The sequence below is a fragment of the Rana temporaria genome, chromosome 1, assembly GCF_905171775.1.
Source record: "Rana temporaria chromosome 1, aRanTem1.1, whole genome shotgun sequence".
In the NCBI taxonomy this organism is placed as follows: Eukaryota; Metazoa; Chordata; class Amphibia; order Anura; family Ranidae; genus Rana; species Rana temporaria.
In genome coordinates this window covers 450,013,413-450,034,404 of record NC_053489.1, presented here as the reverse complement: position 1 = coordinate 450,034,404, position 20,992 = coordinate 450,013,413, and the positions used below count along the sequence as shown (strand labels likewise).

General features: G+C 40.2%; 1 protein-coding gene across 5 annotated transcripts in view; it reads left to right on the top strand.

Annotated features, from left to right (window-relative positions):
* FAM13A (family with sequence similarity 13 member A) overlaps positions 1 to 19,652 on the top strand; it is a 266,776-nt gene extending 247,124 nt beyond the window's left edge. For 4 of the 5 annotated variants that reach the window (XM_040327495.1, XM_040327486.1, XM_040327513.1 and 1 more), the window contains 4 exons: positions 2,712 to 2,789; positions 10,200 to 10,396; positions 11,622 to 11,723; positions 14,783 to 19,652. In XM_040327495.1, the coding sequence (XP_040183429.1) occupies positions 2,712 to 2,789; positions 10,200 to 10,396; positions 11,622 to 11,723; positions 14,783 to 14,906 (501 nt within the window). In that variant the 3' untranslated portion in view covers positions 14,907 to 19,652. The remainder of the gene's footprint in view (positions 1 to 2,711; positions 2,790 to 10,199; positions 10,397 to 11,621; positions 11,724 to 14,782) is intronic. The other variant, XM_040327503.1, reaches the window with a different exon arrangement.
* The last annotated feature ends 1,340 nt before the right edge of the window (positions 19,653 to 20,992 follow it).

Here is a 20,992-nt window from a genome sequence, read left to right as displayed (position 1 = left end):
GTCAGTGGTCTGATAGGACTAAAATATTTGGGATACCTGAAGATTAAAATTCCCTTATTCTAATAGCTTATTGGATTGCTTGGATTATCCTGGTGTAGGTTTATAATTTGTTATTATAATTCTGCATATTCGGCACTAGACCGAGATCACACCATAGGCACACAAATTACACATTTTATACATATAGATGTTCATATAACTAGAGGTGTTTTTATAAAGCAGTGATATGACCGCCTTAATTTAAAAAAAATATGAATATTGCATATTTGTAAAGCACATCAAGTGTTCAGCTCTCTACCAGCTATGGGACTTTGAAGCACTATATTTTTTAATTTATTTTTTTAATAAAAGAGCAGATCGGTTTTAGGGGAGAGTCAAATGATGTGTGAAGTCAGTTATGTGACCACCCTCTCCTCCACTCATGTTGGGAAGCTAGAACTCCATGGGGCACTGCAGGCTCAACACTGCAGCCTGCTTTTTATTATGGAGCTATAAAATGCAGGCTGATGTTACATTGGGGTGTATAGCTGAGAGGTGATGGTAATATTCACTCTGCCATAAATGCCTCACTAAAAAATATATATACAGTATATCATATGAAATTGACCATAAGAGGGACCCATACTGGGTTTAGGGTTTGAAGTGAAGTGTGTAAAAATGCTTGCTGGAGTGACTAGAGATTTTTTTTTTTATCCCAAAGTTAATTGTCTTATGGATGTGGGTTATTTTACAAATGAACACTTTAGTCTGCACTAGGCACACCTCATATGCTGCATGCTGCTGTTTTTCATGCTTCTGTAATTCAGAAATGGCCACAAAATATTGAAACAGTCTATGTTGGGTAGGCTCTGGTGGCTTGAAGCACACTGACTTCTTAAAATGAACCTAGCAAGTCTGGGGTGCTGTCATCCTTGTCCTTCATTATTTGGGTCACTGCCCATTGCAGGTGTTTGAGCCCTCAACAGCACATGCTTGTTCTGGGTCAGTGACCAAGAAATTATGGGGATGATGACCGTACCCCAGAATTTCAGCAATGACCTCTCCAGTATTTATTTTCTGACTTGTTTGCTATAAATCTCCTAGAGACTTAAGAAGTGGGAACATTGAACCTTAATGTTCAGGTCCACCCACCTGCCATTCTTTCTGTCTGTCCTTTTTTTTTTCTCCCTCTTTTCTCTTCTCTCTCCTCTTATCTACTCCCATCCTCCCCCTTTGCTCGCTCTCTCCTCGCGTTGCCTGCTCTCCCCTCGCCTTGCCTACTCTCCTCTTCCTCTCTGATCACAACCGCAAAAAAAAAAAACAGAAATTTGGAGTAGTCTGAGGGCAATAGAAGGTTCTAACACAAATAAAATCAGTCAATCCCAGTGCTCAGAGGACCCCCACAGTGGGATAGGACTCAAATGCTTGGTGGATGCAGCCCTCCTCAGATAGAAGGATCCAATATGGAACTACAAAAAGAACAGACAGGAAGGCTTGGCTCTGAGGAAGGGGGCGCACCCCCGAAACGCAATAGCAGGGTGTTTTTGGAGTATGCATATCTTGCACTGCATGGCCTTTTCTAGTTTACATGTTTATGTAGGTTTGAGTATGCATTTTTATCGGTTTTATATCTTACAATACATTTTTGGTAATGCACTAGGTGCTCGTGCCTTACAGTCTTGTTCTTTGTGTAGTTTCACTTTAATTGCATAAATGGTTAACCCAAGGCAGTGCTACGGTGGCACAGTGTGTGTGTTATTTTCTAGACTTGCTTGAATAATTTGTGAGTTATTATTTTATCTTTAATGCCTGTTAAAAATTTACAGCACTTTCTTTATTAATTGGCATGTTAAGTGGTGTTGCATTCTTCCTCTCCTGTTAAATTGGGCAAAAAACTATTTGTGCAAATGATGTCTAAAAATAGGACCCATTTCCATAGTGGCCATTTAATCCTTTTAAAAGGAACAAACTGGAGAAGCACTTGAAGAATGTGAACTATATGTATGCTTGCTCTGACAGAAGCTTTGATGAGTGACATTGAAAAAGGCCTTTTGGCACAATCCTAATGATCTCCTTGATGTCAGGTTATTATTTAGATTAAACTTTCAGTCGCTCAAGAATTCCACTCAAGAACAATGGAATATAGTTTAAGAGTAAATCCTGGATTTACTCTTTTTTTATATTTATTTTTGGACGATAACTAAAACAGGAGGTATTTGAAGTCATAGAAAATACAGCAGCAGCACCCCAATTTTTTTTTAAGGAGGATATGATTACTTTGGGATACAGACCCACCCATCATTGTTTTGGTATTACGAAGTGTAGTACCCCATGGGTTTTACTTTCACAAGTCTAAGTAGTGCTATAAAATACACTTGCCAGTCATAGATAAAGTTTGGCTGCGATAAGTTTATGGAAGTTTATTTTGTCAAAATGTACCAAATAAAGCATTGCCGCAAGTTTTATTTTGGCAAGGTATAAAACTAAAGTTATGTACGAATGAAACTCTGTGTATAACCTACTTTTTAATGTTGCCTATGCCCACTGCACATGAACTTAAATTTTTTAGACGCTGGCTTCTAATACTAGTGCGTCCTCTATGAGGCTTTAGAATACTCTGCATAGTTTTTCTGCCAGTCCCGATTGGCACTGTAGATGCTATAGTTGTTAAGTTCGGGATGTTTGATAGACAGGGATTTCTGGTGTAACATACTTGTTAACACTCATCACAGGGATCCCCCTCGAGCAAGCGGAGAAGTCCTTTGCTGCAGCCAATAATCGAGGGTGAAACCGCATCCTTCTTCAAGGAGGTAAACCTAAGACTTCAGCTGCTAATGACAAATAACTGCTAAATCTGCATCAAAACCCCACCAAGCAATCAACCCCCTTAATACTGAGTGTGTTCTTGTAATCGGTGCCTTGATTCCTTGTGGTGCTTCTCGAAAATCAATAACTGCTTGATTCCAGACGGTTGTCTATGAGCTTCCATACATGCCCATTGCTCTGATTGCATTGACGTTTGTGTTCAGAGTTTGGAATCACTTTCACAGCTTCTTGCTTTTATTTTCTATGATTTTGCTTCCTACTTTGTTTATCTTGCGCTTATCTTTGCTGAACTGTATGATTTACTCACTGCTTTAAATCTTAGTGGTTTAGAAGAAAAAAAAATTCCTTCCAGGCCGCTTCATTATCGTATGATTGTCTTAAATGTATTCATGTTTTTTTTTTTTTTATGGCCTTACCTGGATCACTGATCCCTTTCCCCCCTTTTTTTTAGCATCTGACAAAATGTTTAAGAGGAGCCAGGTAGCAAATGTACCAAAAATGAATGCAACAATTTTTTTTATTTTTTTTTTAATGCCACTAGAAATACTGTGGTCCCTGGCTACTTATAGAAAATGTTTGGTTTTATATTGTATTAATCGGGTCCTGTGTTCTCATTAGTTTGTCGTCCATCCCTTGATTTGAATGGTATTTTTTTTAAAGAACTTAATCACAGTTTTGTGAAGAAATGTGTACACCCCATAGAATTATTTGAACAGGCAAAAATTAGATCTTGATTTAAAGTTGTTGTAAACCTCAGATGTGAAATATGAATAACGCATATCCCTCGATGGTATGTACTTGTCAGAAGTGATACTCAATACTCCTCCTCCAGCAGACTGACAGCCTCAGCTCCGTTCCTGTGTGCTGTGTGAAGGGTGGTGTGTTCCTTCCCTTCCATGCTGATCTCTACAAAGTGTAATTTCAGCTCTCCGCCCCCTGCTTTCTGACAGCTCAGACGAGCTTTAGAAATCCTGTGTTTGAACAGCTGAAGGGAAGACTGCAGGTAAACGGGTACAAGTTATGTAGGAGGATTTGTTTCATCTCTGTGTATCTCCCGTATAATTGAAGTCGCTACTTCAATGGGTATATGTAAGGGTTTACAACTACTTTAAAATATGCCTACAGGTAAAGTTAATATACGTAACAAATGACACATAAAAGTGACACAGTGCATTAACTTTCAGAATTTTAATGAACAAAAATACAGATTCCTTATGGAATATGTGGAAGAAGTATATCCCTACGTTTACCACCACTCTAAATTCATAAATCTGGTGTTCCAGATTAGGTGCCAATGATTAGAATCTCCTGAAGGGAGTATGCAGGTAGAGCCTGTCTAAACCTTAGACATCTAGGGTCTGGTGTTCTCTATACTGTTGACATGAGAGGTACAATCATGCCAAGATCAGTGGATCTTTCTAAGGCCCACATAAAGGTTATAGATGCTTAGGAGTCTGGCAAGGAATTTAAAAAGATCCACTGTATAGAAAATAATGTACAAGTGCCGTAGATTTCTAACCGCTACTAGATTGTCCAGGAATGACTTCACAGTGGAGGAAATGTTAGGCTTTTGTGTTGCTTCGAGGCCTGGGCAGCTTGCAGTTATTCAGTCGAATGTACATTCTGCATCATCTAAAAGTTTTCCTAATGACAATTGGCCACCATCTGTCCAAAAGTTAGAGGTGAACCAGAAATACATTGTAACGGTCACCACCGTTTACGACCTTCCATCAACCCGCGACAGCTTATCGACACTCCACAATCAAGCAAACAAACACGACCCATAAGAATTCCCCCCAGACACGAGACACACAGCTCTGTTCTGGTTTCAAATGCAAGACAACTTTAATGGTTAGCTCTCAAGTTTATATATACAGTTCAAGCATGAAAGGAACAATCAAACTCTCCACCCACACATCACACCCTGGGGGGGCTTCAATACACCTTCAGATGGCTAATTGCTAAACATTCCAGACATCTCGGCACCGGGCTATAATTATCATGACCTAATCACTGCACATTCCTTCATTAACAGAATTCAAACAAAACACAATGATTTCTTCTCAATCCACATCTTTAGACAGACGGTCCGTCTCCGACAGAAAGGTATTCACACCTCTGAGCATCAATAGGCTTTAAGCAGTGTTATCACACAATGAAAGGCCTTTCAAGAGCCAGACACATTTAACATGTCAACAGTCTACACAGAGAGATGAGTTATAGAATAAACCAACACTTTGCAATATCTCCAATTGCAATATGAGCTATCAGTAATGTCCCCTGTCCTGTAATTTAGGATATAATTTCTCAGTCACCCTATGGCCCTATCGGACATAAGGTGACCCTAGACATAAGAGTTATTAATGACGCTGGCACAGGAGTACCCCTCATCCTTCCAAAGTCTCTGTTTGTCCCGGGTCATTCCGTTACATCTCTCCTCTTTCGGTGGGAGACTGACACAGGAGGGAACACCGAACAGGTTGATTCCGAAGTTAGTCAGTAGTACCAGTCCTTTAATGCTGGTATCCATACCGTACCCCAAATAAATTGCTCCAAATAGAGCATTACTCACCCCGACAACCTCTGCCTCTCTCAGAGAACCTGCCTGCCGCTGGGGAGAGGCCTGGACTGGCCCTTCTCCCTGGAGTCCTTTCAGCCACTGGAGAGAAGACGGGGTGACTGGGCTCAGTCCATCATGTTGTTGGGGATCTGGGCCAACTGGCCCCCATCCCTGGGGTATACCAGTGGAGACTGAAGTCCCATCCACTGGTGGTAGAAAATGCCCTGATGCTTGCAAAGCAAAGCCGACATCCTCCTGTCTCGGTGACGCACCATTTTCTGGGGTTGTGTCAGTGAAGACTGAAGTCCCATCCACTGCCCCAGGAACTCCCTTTTCCATTAAGTGAGAGCAGAGGCTTGTGGCACTCTGCTCTGTTGCCAGCTCTTCCGCTGGGTTGCTTTGAGTGGAGACCACAGTCCCATCCACTGCCCCAGGAACTCCCTCTTCCGTTAGTTGAGAGCAGAGGCTTGTGGCACTCTGCTCCGTTGCCAGCTCTTCTGCTGGGTCGCTTTGAGGGGAGACCACAGTCCCATCCCCCGATGTCAGCTCAAGCTGCAGTTGTGTGCAGCAGCCAGTAGCATTCTGCCCTGCCACCAGTGATTCAGCTGGGAGTAAAGGGTTTACCACCACAGCTTGTTGCTGGGGAGAGGGGCCAACTGCCCCCGCTCCCTGGAACTCCACTTCCATGGTGACTGGCATCTGTACCTCTCCCCTCTCTTCAGTTGGTGCTGCTGTGACTTCTGCTGCTGCAGCATCTCTTTGCTGTAGCCAAGTGGCATTCGCAGCCGCTATAACCCGGTCTATGATCTCCGGTGGAGGATTAGGTCCATACTGTGCCAGTCCACGTCTAACAGCCCGGTCAAAAAACTCTTCCTCGGGTGTCCTGTCTGTTATGCTGGGCCTTTCTGTTACGCTGGGCCTTTCAGCTCTATCCATTTGGACAAGCTCTGTAATAATGTCCCTTCTCTTACGATTGCAGGCCGATCTGCCCCGGCTCTCCAGTAAGTCCTTGAGGGAAGAGAGCTTAAGCCGTTCATACAGCGTCTCCATTGTCCTGTGTCCTTGTAGCCGTCCTTCTGCCGATGGAAACATCCCACTGCTGTGCCACCACTTGTAACGGTCACCATCGTTTACGTCCTTCCATCAACCCACGACAGCTTATCGACACTCCACAATCAGGCAAACGAACACGACCCATAAGAATTCCCCCCAGACACGAGAAACACAGCTCTGTTCTGGTTTCAAATGCAAGACAACTTTAATGGTTAGCTCTCAAGTTTATATACAGTTCAAGCATGAAAGGAACAATCAAACTCTCCACCCACACATTACACCCTGGGGGGGCTTCAATACACCTTCAGATGGCTAATTGCTAAACATTCCAGTCATCTCGGCGCCAGGCTATAATTATCATGACCTAATCGCTGCACATTCCTTCATTAACAGAATTCAAACAAAACACCATCACACAATAAATCCCCCTCAATCCACATCTTTAGACAGACGTTCTGTCTCCGACAGAAAGGTATTCACACCTCTGAGCATAGGCTTTAAGCAGTGTTATCACACAATGAAAGGCCTTTCAAGAGCCAGCCACATTTAACATGTCAACAGTCTACACAGAGAGATGAGTCACAGAATAAACCAACACTTTGCAATATCTCCAATTAAAATATGAGCGATCAGTAATGTCCCCTGTCCTGTAATTTAGGATATAATTTCTCAGTCACCCTATGGCCCTATCGGACATAGGGTGACCCTAGACATAAGAGTTATTAATGACGCTGGCACAGGAGTACCCCTCATCCTTCCAAAGTCTCTGTTTGTCCCGGGTCATTCCGTTGCATACATCTTTCAACACAACAAGCAAACTAGCAAATCCACCAAGGAATGGCTTGAAAAGAAGAAATGGAGGGTTATGGACTGCCCCAGTCAATGTCCTGGTCCTTGATTTTTAAACAGGCAAGTCATGCAAGGAAAACCCACAAACATCGTTCAACTGAAGAAATTTTGTAGTTGAACGATGAAAGAAAGTCCTCAAATTATGTTGGTGCAACTGAAGAACTTGTTTCTGCCAGAGAACAATAACTGTTTTTGATGCCAAAGGCGTAGTTGGGTTTTCCACAGTATATCACTACATCTGTTTTTGTTGAGTAGATGATTGAAAATTTTGTTTTTCAGCATGTTGAAAAAAAACAAGTTTTTCTAACTTCATCATTAAAACGACGTTGCCCACACACCATAATTTAAAAAAAATTATCTAGCAAAGCGCGGTGACGTACAACACGTACTACGGCACTATAAAGGGGAAGTTCTATTCGCCTTTGGGCTGCTTTAGCTGATTCCTTATTAGTAAAAGACGATTCACACTTTTTTGTCTGTTACAGTGTGATGAATGTGCTTACTCCATTATGAATGGTGGTTTTACCAGAACGAGCACTCCCGTCTCATAACTTGCTTCTGAGCATGCGTGGGTTTTTAACATCGTTTCAGCCCACACATGATCATTTTTTACAACCCGAAAAATGACATAGTTTAAAACGACGTTAAAAAATGCAGCATGTTCGAATTTATTCCTTTCCTTAATACCAACGATGGAGCACTATTCCTCGTAATTCACTCCAATGATGGGGCTCCATTCCTCCCAATTAATACCAACAATGGAGCACAATTTATATGATGCCAAAAATATAAGGAATTTACACTTTCTGGAGTAGTCAGTGTTTCTAGCATGTTCAGAGACATTGCAAGTGGATAAAAAATAATAATTCATGAACAGGAAAAACACTAAAAGTAAGCATAAAATACTTCAGTTGTGTAATTTTCTATGTTAAGTATGGGGTCTCTTTCAGCAGCAGATCAACAAATTCAAGACTGTTATTCCTGTGGATTACTTTTTTTCCACTAGATATTCATTAGTGTGTCTTAATTACACCTTGCATTTTATTCCAAATGTACATTTCTCTTGCACTTAAGGCCCCTTTCATACTGCGGTGATTTTACTGCAATTTTTTGCGGCTACGATTTAGACCCGATTTCAGGGAATGCCTGTGTAAACTTGAGGTCTGTAGACAAAACACGCATCAAAGTCAGACCACAGTAGTACATGGACTACTTTGAAGTCGCACAGATAGGAATGGTTATCATGGGATATGCCTTGTCATGCGACTCTGATGTCCAAAGTTACAGGAAAAATTGCATAAGTGTGAAAGGGGCCTTATGATGTATGCTTAGTAAGTTGGGATAAGCCACAATAATGGTTGTTGCTGCTTATCCCTTCTGTGAAGTAGTTTATGACGCTGCAACGAGAAGCAGAGGGGACATTCCCTGCTTCTCATTGCAGCACAGTAGGAAGTGGCCATGCAAGTAAATACCAAAGGCCAGTTTAATAAGTTGCGAACAAAGCATCTGACCCGACCAGTGGTGTAAAATATCTGCTCCCCTGCTTCGTACCATAAAGACACTGCTGCAATGGGACAGTAGAGGAATTATGACTTGTGCTCTTCTGTCACCCCTTCCAGATACAGTACAATGGGTATATATACTGTGGAAGGGACCAGAGAAATGTATAGAGTCTCACATCTGCCCTAACCGTTCTCTGCCCGCTATTGTATCCTGACAGTCGGTACTTGTAGTGGTCAGGATACCGGAACAGTGACTGCATCTGCTTGGTTGCAGTCACTGTTCCACCAACTTTATTCCAACTGGCTCAATTTCAGCCACCATTTTAGAAGAGGGGACATCAAAGTAGGGAAGTGCCAATTTTGATAAACATGTTTTCCCCTGGGAAGTTTATATGGGGTGAATAACCGTTAATGTGAAAAGGTGCACTAGATTGCCCCTTAATAAATATATACCTATGTAGTCCAAGAAGTCCAGGGAAAAAAAGATTATGAATCAGGTTGGGCAGCCACAAAATCTCCTAAGAACTAGTTGTGTTTATTGCTGCAAATCCAAATCTAGATGTAGAACATGGTGAGAACTTTAGCACCAATATCCTCAGGGGGAGGAGAGAAGGGTCATAAATGGTACTAAGAGTAGTTGCCTTCATGGCAAATTTTGCAGTAAGACATCAGATGGGTGCTTTTTGGCTAAAAACCAGCATGTTCCTGCATCTGTTTTGCGTCTGAATATAAAAAAAGAAAGTTTTCAGGTGATATTGAGGATACTATAAATATGCTGTGAAACCTGTTAACAGAATTATGTCATCATCTGGTCCCAGGCCATGACATGGCTTTCCTCCACAACTGAATAATATTTATTCAGTTAATTAGAAATTAGTACATATTTGGTTACAGTTTCCTTTTTTAAAAAAAAATTTTGGATTAGAAAATTTTTGTAGAAGATTTTGCAGGCTTGACATGTCCAGTTTTCATCTTCTATCTTCATCTCACGTTACAAAGATAACGTTTTTGGTCAACAAAATACACATTTACCGGAAATAGATCATTTAACCCGTGTGGATAGATCTAGTTTCTCGTGCCAAGAAAGTTACAGTTCTTGAGGAGGAAAGCATCAACCAAACTAGATCTTATCAAGCTGGAGATTTAGAAATGGGTTGAAGACTTTGTTTTTTAAATTATTTTTTCTGTTGGTTTCTATGTATTGCAACGTTTGTTGTTACATTTGTTAATGGCTTTTTCAACACAATTTCTCAAAAATTATCTAAAAAATTGTTTTACTAACTGTGAACTAGAGATTGTGATTTACTAATTTGGTTTGCAGTGAGCTATTGGTGTTCTGATGCCTATCCCCAAGTTTGCATCAACAGTATTCACCTGGTTGCAGGTTAATATAAAGCTTTGTTCTCTCCCCTAATGATTTGTATCTATAGGAGGAAGAAGAAGGATCTGAAGATGACAGCAATGTGAACAATGATTATGCAGTAACTATGAAGCCAGGTTTCAGTGTACGAAGCTTCTTGGATCAACTTGAGGATGAAGCTGATGGTTTTGTGTCTCCAGTTGATGACAAAACCCCATCGAAAAGTACTCTAGAGCTCGGGCTGGGCAACCTTCATGCTGCATCTGTGTATGTTGGATTTTGAAACCTCATATTTTCCACATTCTAAAAGTTAGAAGGGATTAATGGAATGGGGTGAGATTTTCCCTGACTCGCAGGCCTCATCTGACCACCCTTAGTACAGCAAATTTGCTAAAAGCTGACCTTGCAGACTTTTATTGGTGCCAAAGGTGTTTTTTGTTAGGGGAACAGTGTCTGCACTACTAGGGGAAGGGCAATCACTATAAGTATTAATGTTTTCCCCAACCAATGGGTGTCTACACGCCCCTTGTAAACAATATGGCTGTTATCAGCTGGATTTGGTGGCTATTCTTGTGTCTGTGGGCTGGTTTAGACTACATTAAGTTTTAAGCAAGGCAAAGCTAAAATGCAGACCGAGACTCATTAACACTTAGAACAATATGAGCTCTTTCACACATGCCGTATGTCCGTTTTTCATCCATCCGTTTTAGGATGAAAAACGGACATACATGTATCCCTGTGGGATAGTGGATGAACATCCTCTGACATCCGATCTCATCGGTCCTCGCTATGCTCCGAAACTGATGACGGAGGAAAATCCAATTTTTCCATCCGTCTGTGGATTGGATTGGGTGAACACGGACAGACAGTCCGTGTTCATCCGATCCCCCCATAGAGGAGAGCAGAGATCTGACAGGGCAGTCCCTGCACAGTGTGCGAGGACCGCCCTGTCATCTGCTGGCTCAGCGGGGATCAACGGAGCGATCCCTGCTAAGCAAGCGAATGTTTAAAAGCGGATCCTCACGGGATCCGCATCTGTGAAAGAGCCCATGTTTCTGTTTCAATGTGTTTATTTAAATATTTCTTTTCAAAACAATAAAGCCTAGTAATATTAAGGTAGAAAAGTTACATAGTAATGCCGGAACGCAGGTGAAGAATAAATAGACCAGAAAAATACAGATGGTATATAATAAGTATCAAAGTGGTAAGCACAAACAGGTCCACAAAAAAACCCATTATATATCATGCCCGCTAGCAGGACACACCAATGCAACCGCTAGGGACCCCCTTATTGCATATCACCCACTCTGTTTTAAAAAAAAAAAAAAAACCCTCACAATCTGATGGAGGGGTACCATATCATCGCCCAACACAGATCAGTGTTTTTTGCATGTTGTACAATTTACCCCACTACACCAGTCACCAGCTAGTATTCACTGGACACAAGTGTGCATTTACCTGAGTTTAATTTTGGAATCTGTTCTGCATACAGGCCAGAACTTATAGAACAACTACAAGAAGCAAGGGAAGAGAAAAAAAAGATCAGGAAGAAACTCCGAGATTTTGAAGACAACTTTTTTAGGCAAAATGGAAGGTGAGTGAATTGTAAGCGGGTCACTCGGCAGGCATTTTGCTTTGAGAATTTATTGCTGGTACAATACATTCATGTTGCCACTTGAACAACCTGTCTGTGCCATTCTGCATTTCGAACAGACATCATGTTAATTCTAATTAGTGTCTTTGTACTGTTTGCTTTTCTCTGCAGTGTGTAAGCTTGAGGCTTGTGTTTCATCTGTCACTAAAAAACTGTAGGGCTGTTTCCCATGTCAGACTTTGTTATATTACTGCTCCTTCCAGTAATTTAATTGTCCAGCCCCAGGTAATAAGAATGCCACAAGCTATCGGAAGTGTCAAAAAATACTATGGCTCTCTCCTGGCACCGAGTTTAAAGTATGTGAAAATACTATGAGATAATAAAGCAAATAACATGAAATTTGTTTTGAAAGAGTTTTGAGTGGTATAAAAAGCCAGTGGCTGTTTCAGCTGACTTCCATACACTTCTATCCAAAGTATATGTTGGACTGTCCCTTCCATAGGTTTTTGAATGGCAGCAAAAAAACTGCTGTAACTGCTTTATAAATGATTAGCTGGAGTTTGGCTTCAGTTTGTGTAGTGTATCCAAATCTGCTAGTACATCAAACACTCCCCTCCCCCCAGACTGATAATGCAGCTGTCGGTGCCCCTGTGCTCCTTCATGCAGAGTGGGAGCACTCTAATACATGAGGTGCGTTACTGACCAGATCACCAGGTGAAAACATGGGGAAATTTAAAGCCTAAGAAACTAAAACAAAAGCAGCTACCACATCTGATTGGTAAGCTGCAATATATAACATTTTTGGTTTTAATACTGCTTTAAGTTTTAAAATAAGGGGTTAATTTGCTAAGGATTAGTGGTGGGGTTAGTAATTGTGCTGAGGCTTCTGCACCAGAAATACTTACTGTTTTTATTGGCGTATAACACTCCACTTTTTTACCCTGAAAATAGAGGGTAAACCGTGCCTGCGTGTTATACGCAGGGGGCTGTGGAAAGATTTTTTCCTGAAACTTCCCTCTTAAAGTTAGGGTGCGTGTTTATACGCTGATAAATACGGTACATTATTTTCATATATCAGAATAAAGAAATGCTTTTAAATTTCTTCTGGACAAATTAACTTTTTATAGACGATCATAGCAGACTCCTGGTATCTTCAGATGCAATTTACCATACTAGAGGTTAAAGCTCAACTCTGGGCAGAAATGTATATTTTATAAATGTTATATATAATAAAATAAATTCTCATACATACACACAGGTGTTCACATACCTTTTAAATTTATTTTAGTGCACGTTCCCCTTCGGAAGTTGGAAATCCAGACTTCTTTATTCTGAGAGGAGCCCTCTGTTCCCCTCACAGCCTGTTCATAAGACTGGTGGCCTCAGTAAAGGGGTGGGGTGATTACATCACCACTTGCTGCAGAGGGTGGACACGGCTGTTTCAAACCCCTGATCTGATACCTACGTCCATTGTACAGCATAGGCCAGAAGTCTGATTCATCCCATACATGCCCACAGTCCCACCCACACACTGCCCATTCAGACTGTGGGTGTATCAGACCAGGAATCTGAGACTATATGGTGCACCCACTGCATCAAGAGCTTGCTTTACTGAGAACTACCACCTGAATGGGTGGCAGTGTGGACGGGACTGTGGGCGTTTATGGGATGACAGACTCCTAGCCTTGTCCATCTTACTTTGCTGTACAGTGGGCAGATCAGACTGGGAGTCTAAAAACCCTTGAATCCAATCACTTTACAGCATAGTTAGATGGATAAGCCAGGAGTCTGTGTCATCCTATAAATGGCCACACTGCCACCCATTCAGACTCTAAATCCCCAGGCATGATAGGATTGGTAGTGATGTAGCCACTTCAGAGATTCCTCCTGGAGCCAAGGGATCGAAAAAATTCTATGTAAAGAGATGTCACTGATTTTTAAAACTGAGTTTTGTTAACAGCGTGCAGTTTTAATCTAAATCATATTGGCAGTTTTGTTTAACCACTTGCCACCCGCCCCATAGCAAATTTACTGCTACAGGGTAGCTAGCTCTCCTATGTAGAATCGTGTGTGTATATACACAGCAGAAGCTGATCTCCAGGTGCCGGGCACTGGATATCCACTGGCACCCACTGATTGTGTGTAAAACATACAGAAAAGGAATCTGCCTATGTAAACCAGGCAGATCTCTGTTCTGACATGGGTGGAGGGATGGATTATATGTCAATGCAAAACAGGCAATAAAATCAATCTCTTCCCCTAGTAAAAGCAGAACATACAGTACAGTATGCAAAAACACTAGCTGGCACACAGTTAAAGTATAAGTTCACTTTGCTACAAAAAATATTAAATGCACATTTTTGCAGATAAAAAAATGTGCCTTTACTATTTTCTGTAATAGGAGCCTGTAAAGCATTGCAACAGCAGATCGCTGATGCTATGCAGGTCTCCTGCACACTGTCGGTGTATTTGCTTGCTTGCTTGCTTGTATGTTTAACAGCAGGAAGTAAAAGAATGAAAAAATAAATAAAAAATATATATGATTTCTAGATATATATAATCAAATTTTTTGTTATTTTATTTTCTTCAAAATTGTTTATGGCTCAAAAAAAAAAAAAACAGTGCTGATCAAATAACACCAAATGAAAGCTCTGTCAGAAAAAATAAGACATACATTTTATTTGGGTACAAAGTTGCATGTCAAAGTAACGCAGTGCTGTATTACAAAAAATGGCCTGGTCATGAAGGGGGGCAAAATCTTCTGGTTGTCAAGTGGTTAGTTAACTGCACAGGGCTAATATGAAAATGTTATCACTATCCTGGATTTCTTCTTTAATTTACATACCATAACTGGCTGGAAAAGGTGTTTTTTTTTTTCTCTCTCTCTCTCTCGTTGTTCTCTGTTAGCAAATGTCCTCAAAGATGTGTCTGTGCCTGAGCTTGAAACCATTCTGTGCTTTTCAACTTTATTAACATGCCAAATTTTTTCAGTGTTACATTTGAAATCCACTTTCAACTTTGTACTAAACCCCCCACCCCCCCCCTTTTTTTTTCTTTAGAATTGTTCAAAAGGAAGAACGCACTCCAATGGCAGAAGAGTACAGCGAGTATAAACATATGAAGGCCAAAATCCGGCTGTTGGAGGTCCTAATAAGCAAACGAGGCTCTTCACAGACAGTGTAACAAGTCGTCTGGAGTCATTTTCTTTTATCTGAGGATTCAAATCACTGAGAATGGATGGATTGCCCAGTGGAGCTCACCTGTCTGAATGTGTTGAACTTGGCCTATAAAGCAGACAATGCTAGAATGGAAGAAGGCCAGTTTAAATTGCACAAGGTGGCTTGAATGATGTCCTAATCTTTCTTGGCTGGTTGGGATAAGAGGCCCAATACACTCCATATCAAAGGTACGAATTACAATAAAAACAATATCCAGCCATTGGACCTCAAAGGAAAGGTGGGATCTGCAGTCCAGTTCTTCTCTTTCTGCTACTTTAATGAACCAGAACTCCAAACTTCTTTGGTCAATGACCTCCCAGCAGTGATCCTACACTGGTTCAATTATACTGATGGCTTGTCCGAATAAGGAAGGTTTTGGACGAGAACCTGTGTTCTAAGGAAAGATCTAAAACTCTATATCTAGGACAAGTGAATACCTCATTTTAACACTACTTGGTTCTTTGTCAGTGACACTTGTCATTATCTGTGGTATCTGATATTGAACAGCCTTGCATTGGATCTTTATAGAACCAGAACGTCATGTTTGAAAAGCAGCAGATGAAGAAGACAAAAGACATTCAAATGAGCAGTTTCTGATAACTAGCTCATGCCAACTGCTTTGGTATCTAATGAACAGTTTTTACTGATTGACCTTTTGCTACCAATCATGTCAGTTAATGGTATGACATAATGATTAATGTCTTTGGGGTTACTAGATCTGCCTGCCCCCTACCCTTTTTTCTGCAGCATGCACTTTCTTCTTTTTACTACAACTGTAATTTATGATGTTGCCCCATTTCTCCGGTAAGACTTCATGCTTTAATCCGACTTCTGTGATCCACCAGTAGAAACTTATTACAATGTATTTTCTTGTCCTCTTGCATTTCATGTGACCTTCTAAATCGCCAGGGCTCGATCTGGGATCACTCTGGGATACCAGCAGCTTTCGGCTTGAACTTTATTATTCAAGAACTTAACTGCTCCAGTTCTACCGTCTTTAATCTCAACACTGTGGACTCTTTATGTACCAAAAAAGATATGACCACTCCATACAAGACTTTACTAGCTCATGAGAATGATCACAGCTCATATTAAATTTGTTTGTATGGAAAAGTATTACAAAAAAGGTTGAGCTTGAGTACAATTTTTACGTCATTTTGAGAGTAGGGTAACCAACAATTTTTAAGTGTCTGATGCTAGAACTATGATATGATAATGGCCAACCTGATTTAACCAAATTGCATATCATACAGTAGAAATGAGTCTACCTTTTTGTGGTACAGCATTGGTTAGGAAGCTTCTGTTTTGAAGCATTGATACCTTTCACAGAAACTGTCTGCCATCTATGTCACGTATAGTAATGGTACAGGAGCCTTTGTTTAATGGGGCAAAGTGCAATAACCCATTCAAAAAGGTATTGGAGATCATCTTTGATTAGACTACAATAAACTGCTGAATTGGATTGTCGTGGGTTACAGCATACAATTTTTGGTACTAGGTTTTAAAACAAAGGCAGTCGTGCATTAAAAACAAAAAAAAAGGTTCTTTTGCAACTCACTTTCCTAGTGGATGCTAAGCTTGCTATTTAACTTGTTTCAAGAAAAACATTTTTTCTAAATTTGAACACCGTTCATTGGCACATTTGGAAAGCATAATTGATAAATCCCAAACTACAAAGTCCTGCTGTTCTGTATTGGTAATGTTAGCAGCACAGGGTATTGATCAGTTTTACGATCACGTAGCTAGCATTCTATTATATGTTATGTACACTTTCAGTTGAAAACTTCTAATTGTCTTAACACTACAATGTTATAAACGCTTACTATTGCAAGCTCCACATTTTAACCACACAATTCTATACATTCAAGTCCCAAATGTAACTACGAAAAAATGCTCTGGTCATTTCACAAAGTGAATTTTAATAAACCGTTTGCATTGTTCTGGATAGCCCAAACACCCCCCTCACCTTCACCCCTGTAAAATAGTGAACATGCGTTGCATAGTATTTTCAGTGGTATGCGTTTTTTAAGCGTGGTAGCTTTATACAGTTTGTGAAGAAAGTATTAAATCTATTTTCTAGTATAAGCAGCAACTTTATAACTGAGTTGTAGGATTGGTGCATCCAACCAGCTTCCAGTGATGCCAGTATGCTGTGACTCACAGTGATTGTCTTATCACATTTAAATATAATGAGTCTCATGGACACAGATGCGTGAGGCTATAAAATGTAAATTGCGGGCAAATTTTCATGCCCGGCAGACACTACTTCTGCGTTCAGCCATATATGGTAATGAATAGCTGTGCGAGGGCATATGCCGTACCTACATAAACACATGGATGGGCGTAAATCTCTGAATGTAGCTTGTGAAGCGGTTTACATCCATGCAAGTGTTTAGGCAAGTACAGTGTATACCTGTGTACAGACAATCATTACTATGGCCGTCTGTATACTACAGTTTTGTCTACCAAGTGCGGAAACAGGCTCGCAATTCACGCTATACGGCCACATGCGCCTGTGTGCAACGAGGCCTTAGAGCGTGGCCTCTACAGCATAACAATATATTTTTTGAAGTCTGTGGAGTACCAGAGCTGACTTCAGTGAGTGATCCAAAGCTAGTTTCCCTAGTAACTGTTTGCAGTGCCTACAGATGCAGAGCTCACTACAAAATCATGCGAAGGCAATCATTCTGCATCCCATTAAAGCAAACCATCCAAGCATATCATAGTCTGGAGACAAAGGTTGCTCTTCACTACCTTCACAAAAATATCCATTTTTATTTTGTTTTGTTTTTTACACTTTTTTACACCTTGAAAAATAGCAGCATGGTAATATCATTAGATATGCGGTTCTGCTATTTTTTAAGCCAGCTCCTCCATTTCAATATAGTTTGATTACAGGTTGGGTTTGCTTTACTGAGCACAATGGATGAATTTTTAAGGAAGTCTCAGGTAGATGTCTTATCACTGTGCTTGAATCCATTAGGCTGTATACGTATAAACACTAATCGGTGACCGACAATCTTAAACACATGCTGTATGTAAGGTGTTTCTAAGTGACCGATGTCTGCAAAGAAACACTCATTTGTATTATTGCAAAAAGCGAATACGATGTACAAATACGATAGTTGGGTTTCCGTTGAATTCTGAATACTTGATGTGGGTTATTGCACTTTGCACACTGTTTGCCTTGTTGAATAAGCTTGATTATTCTGTATATGCATATGTTGGTGGTGATGGGAATGATAATTGCACTTAAAGTTGTTTTCTAAAAGCAAGTGGCTTCTTATTCAAGTATTTTTGGAGAAAAAAAATAGAAACTCAGTATGCAAAAGAATATTTGCAATTTTTTATGTCTAGAAGCTATTTTAAACCACTGGTCTTCTATTAATCTTAATGATCTCCCTTTTTGGTTTATTTTTTTAGCACCCTTAATGTTATAATGGTTTATACCAACAAAATGATGCTCAGCATGCTAGAATAGCATAGTTTGATTGATCATAAAAATTCAGCCTTTGAGTGCTCTGGAAGGCCAGCACTAATGAACACTGTACACAGCAAAGCTTCCATTAGGTCAGTGCTTTTGCTCTTGGGCCACCTTCATTCATGACTATAGTTTGTCTTTAAACCAGAGATCCTTCACATAACCAGCTACGCCGTCAAATGCTGCCTATGTCTTCTTTTTTTTTTTTTTTTTTTTTAAGAATGTGGTTGGAACCATTGCCACAGGGCAGCTATTGGTACAGGAGACCGCACTGCTGTACTTGTAGCTTACGTTTTACAATCTCTATTCTTTTTCTACATTTTAAACCATGGGGCCAATTTTTACTGCACTGTCCCCCTTTTCTCCTTGGCCGTAAATTGTTAAAACTAGCAAAAAAAAAGTCAAGCAAATGTGCAGCGTAGCAAGATGGGAAAATATAGTTTATACATGCAAGTTTTTAGGCTCAGTACTGTTTATTTGCAATCAATGCTTCTAAACACGTTTTTTAAAAGTGGCCAGACCAATATTTGCCATATTGAAAGTGTATATGCACAGTCGGCAGTCGGAGGTAATCGTATTTCTCTTTCAACACTGCGGCTTCCAGACATTACTGCAGCATAAACCTAGGAGCTAGGGAAATTTAAATGCCCAGCTGTCTGAGCATTGGTTTATTGGTTTGGCATACTTTCGCTGGTAACTGCAATATTTCAATTTGATGGTTTGAGGTTTTGGGAGCTGGGGTATCTTTTTAATTGAATGAAATGTTCTTTTTTACATCTGAATACTTCAGTTCTCGTCTCAGCATACCACCAACAGTGCAAGTTTTCCAGCTAAATCAAAAATAAAAGAATTCAAGCACTAACACCACATTTTTGTTGCTAAGTTAGTCATCACATCTTGGTGCCACTCAAGAGTAGGAACTCGCTGAGCAGTTTATCCTAATACTCACCTAATTAGACATTTATTTTCACAGTAACCATGCAGAGACTCAACCTACAGAAGACCATCCATGTCAGGGACCAGAGCTGTTCTTGCTCTGATGAGAAAGGAACGCTCATAAATATTAGGTAGTGCATAGATGCCACACGATGCCTAGTAACAACTTGCAACTTTTGTTGTTTTTACTGTAGGTTTAAACCTGATTCGGCCAATATAGGCACTTTTTATTTCACAATATGATAAATGAGGCCCACTCAAAATCTATACTAGACAGATTGGTATTCATTTAAACACACCTCTAAGCCAATTTGAGTCAGTGGCAAGCAAAGGATTTGGTCAACACAGGTCATGTAACATGGTCCTTCTGATAATGTTTTAGCATGGAGGTTAGGTTGAGAGAACACACTACAAGGCGTTAAATTTCATCCAAAGACAAATTGGCCTTAGCAAATGTTGTTCTGTGATATCTATATCCTGTTATGTAATCACACGCCCACTATGTCATACTGTATAAACAGAGCTACATCTAACTGTTTATAAATGCTTTGTAAAATACGGGCAATGTGCTTGGTTATATAATATATGTATACAAATTAATAGCAGAAACTGGTGATTTTAAAGTTTCAATGGAAAAAAAATATACAAAACAGCCATTGACAATTCTGTATGTTGCACAACAATTGTACAATGCTCTTAACTATGTATGTTTTGGATCTTCGAGTTCCATGCTCATAGTATTTTCAAGCTGTTTTGTATGTAATGGAGAGAGATGTCTTTTTTTTGTATGTGTATCAGAAGGAGAACCAAGTGTACATTTTTGTATTTTGTATAAAAAAAATAAAAGCTATTTTTGAATGCAACAAGTATGAATGTTTTTAAGGTGTATGAGCATATTGGTGTCTATTTTGTATAAGTATGTTATAGGGTGGGGAGGAGATGGATTCTTTGTCAGGTGTATCTAATTGGGTCCCCCCCACCGGGTATAATGCCGCGTACACACGACCGTTTTTCATGATGTGAAAAATGACAGAAATATTTAAAACCTTCTGGAAATGAGAAGGGAAGAGGAAGTGTTAAATCAACTGCAAAAAAAAAAAAAAAAAGCCACATTCTCTCCAATTCAAGTAAAGATCCCACAAAACATTTAATAAGATTAGGACCTATATAATCGCAAACTGACCTCATTATTTTACTGTAAGCTGCAAACAATGAAAATATCTTACACTGGAGAGCCATGCACGTGAAAATAACTTCTGAGTAAAATACTCCACTGGATGGATAAATATTTATAACCTTTTTTTTTTTTTTTGCTGGTACGGCTCTAGAATGTTTAACCAATTGACCTCAGGAAGGTTTTACCCCTTTCTTGATCAGGACCTTTTTTTTGCATCACAACACTGCTACTTTAACCACTTGCTGACCGCCGCACGCCAATATACGTTGGCAGAATGGCAGCGGTGGGCAAATGGGCGTACCTGTACGTCCCCATTAACAATGCGTGCGACGGGCTTGACCCTGCCCGCGGATTCAATGTCCGCCGGTGTCCTGCGATCGGGTCACAGAGAGGCAGAACAGGGGGGTGCCAGTGTAAAGAAGGCATCTCCCTGTTCTGCCTAGTGACAGGACACTGA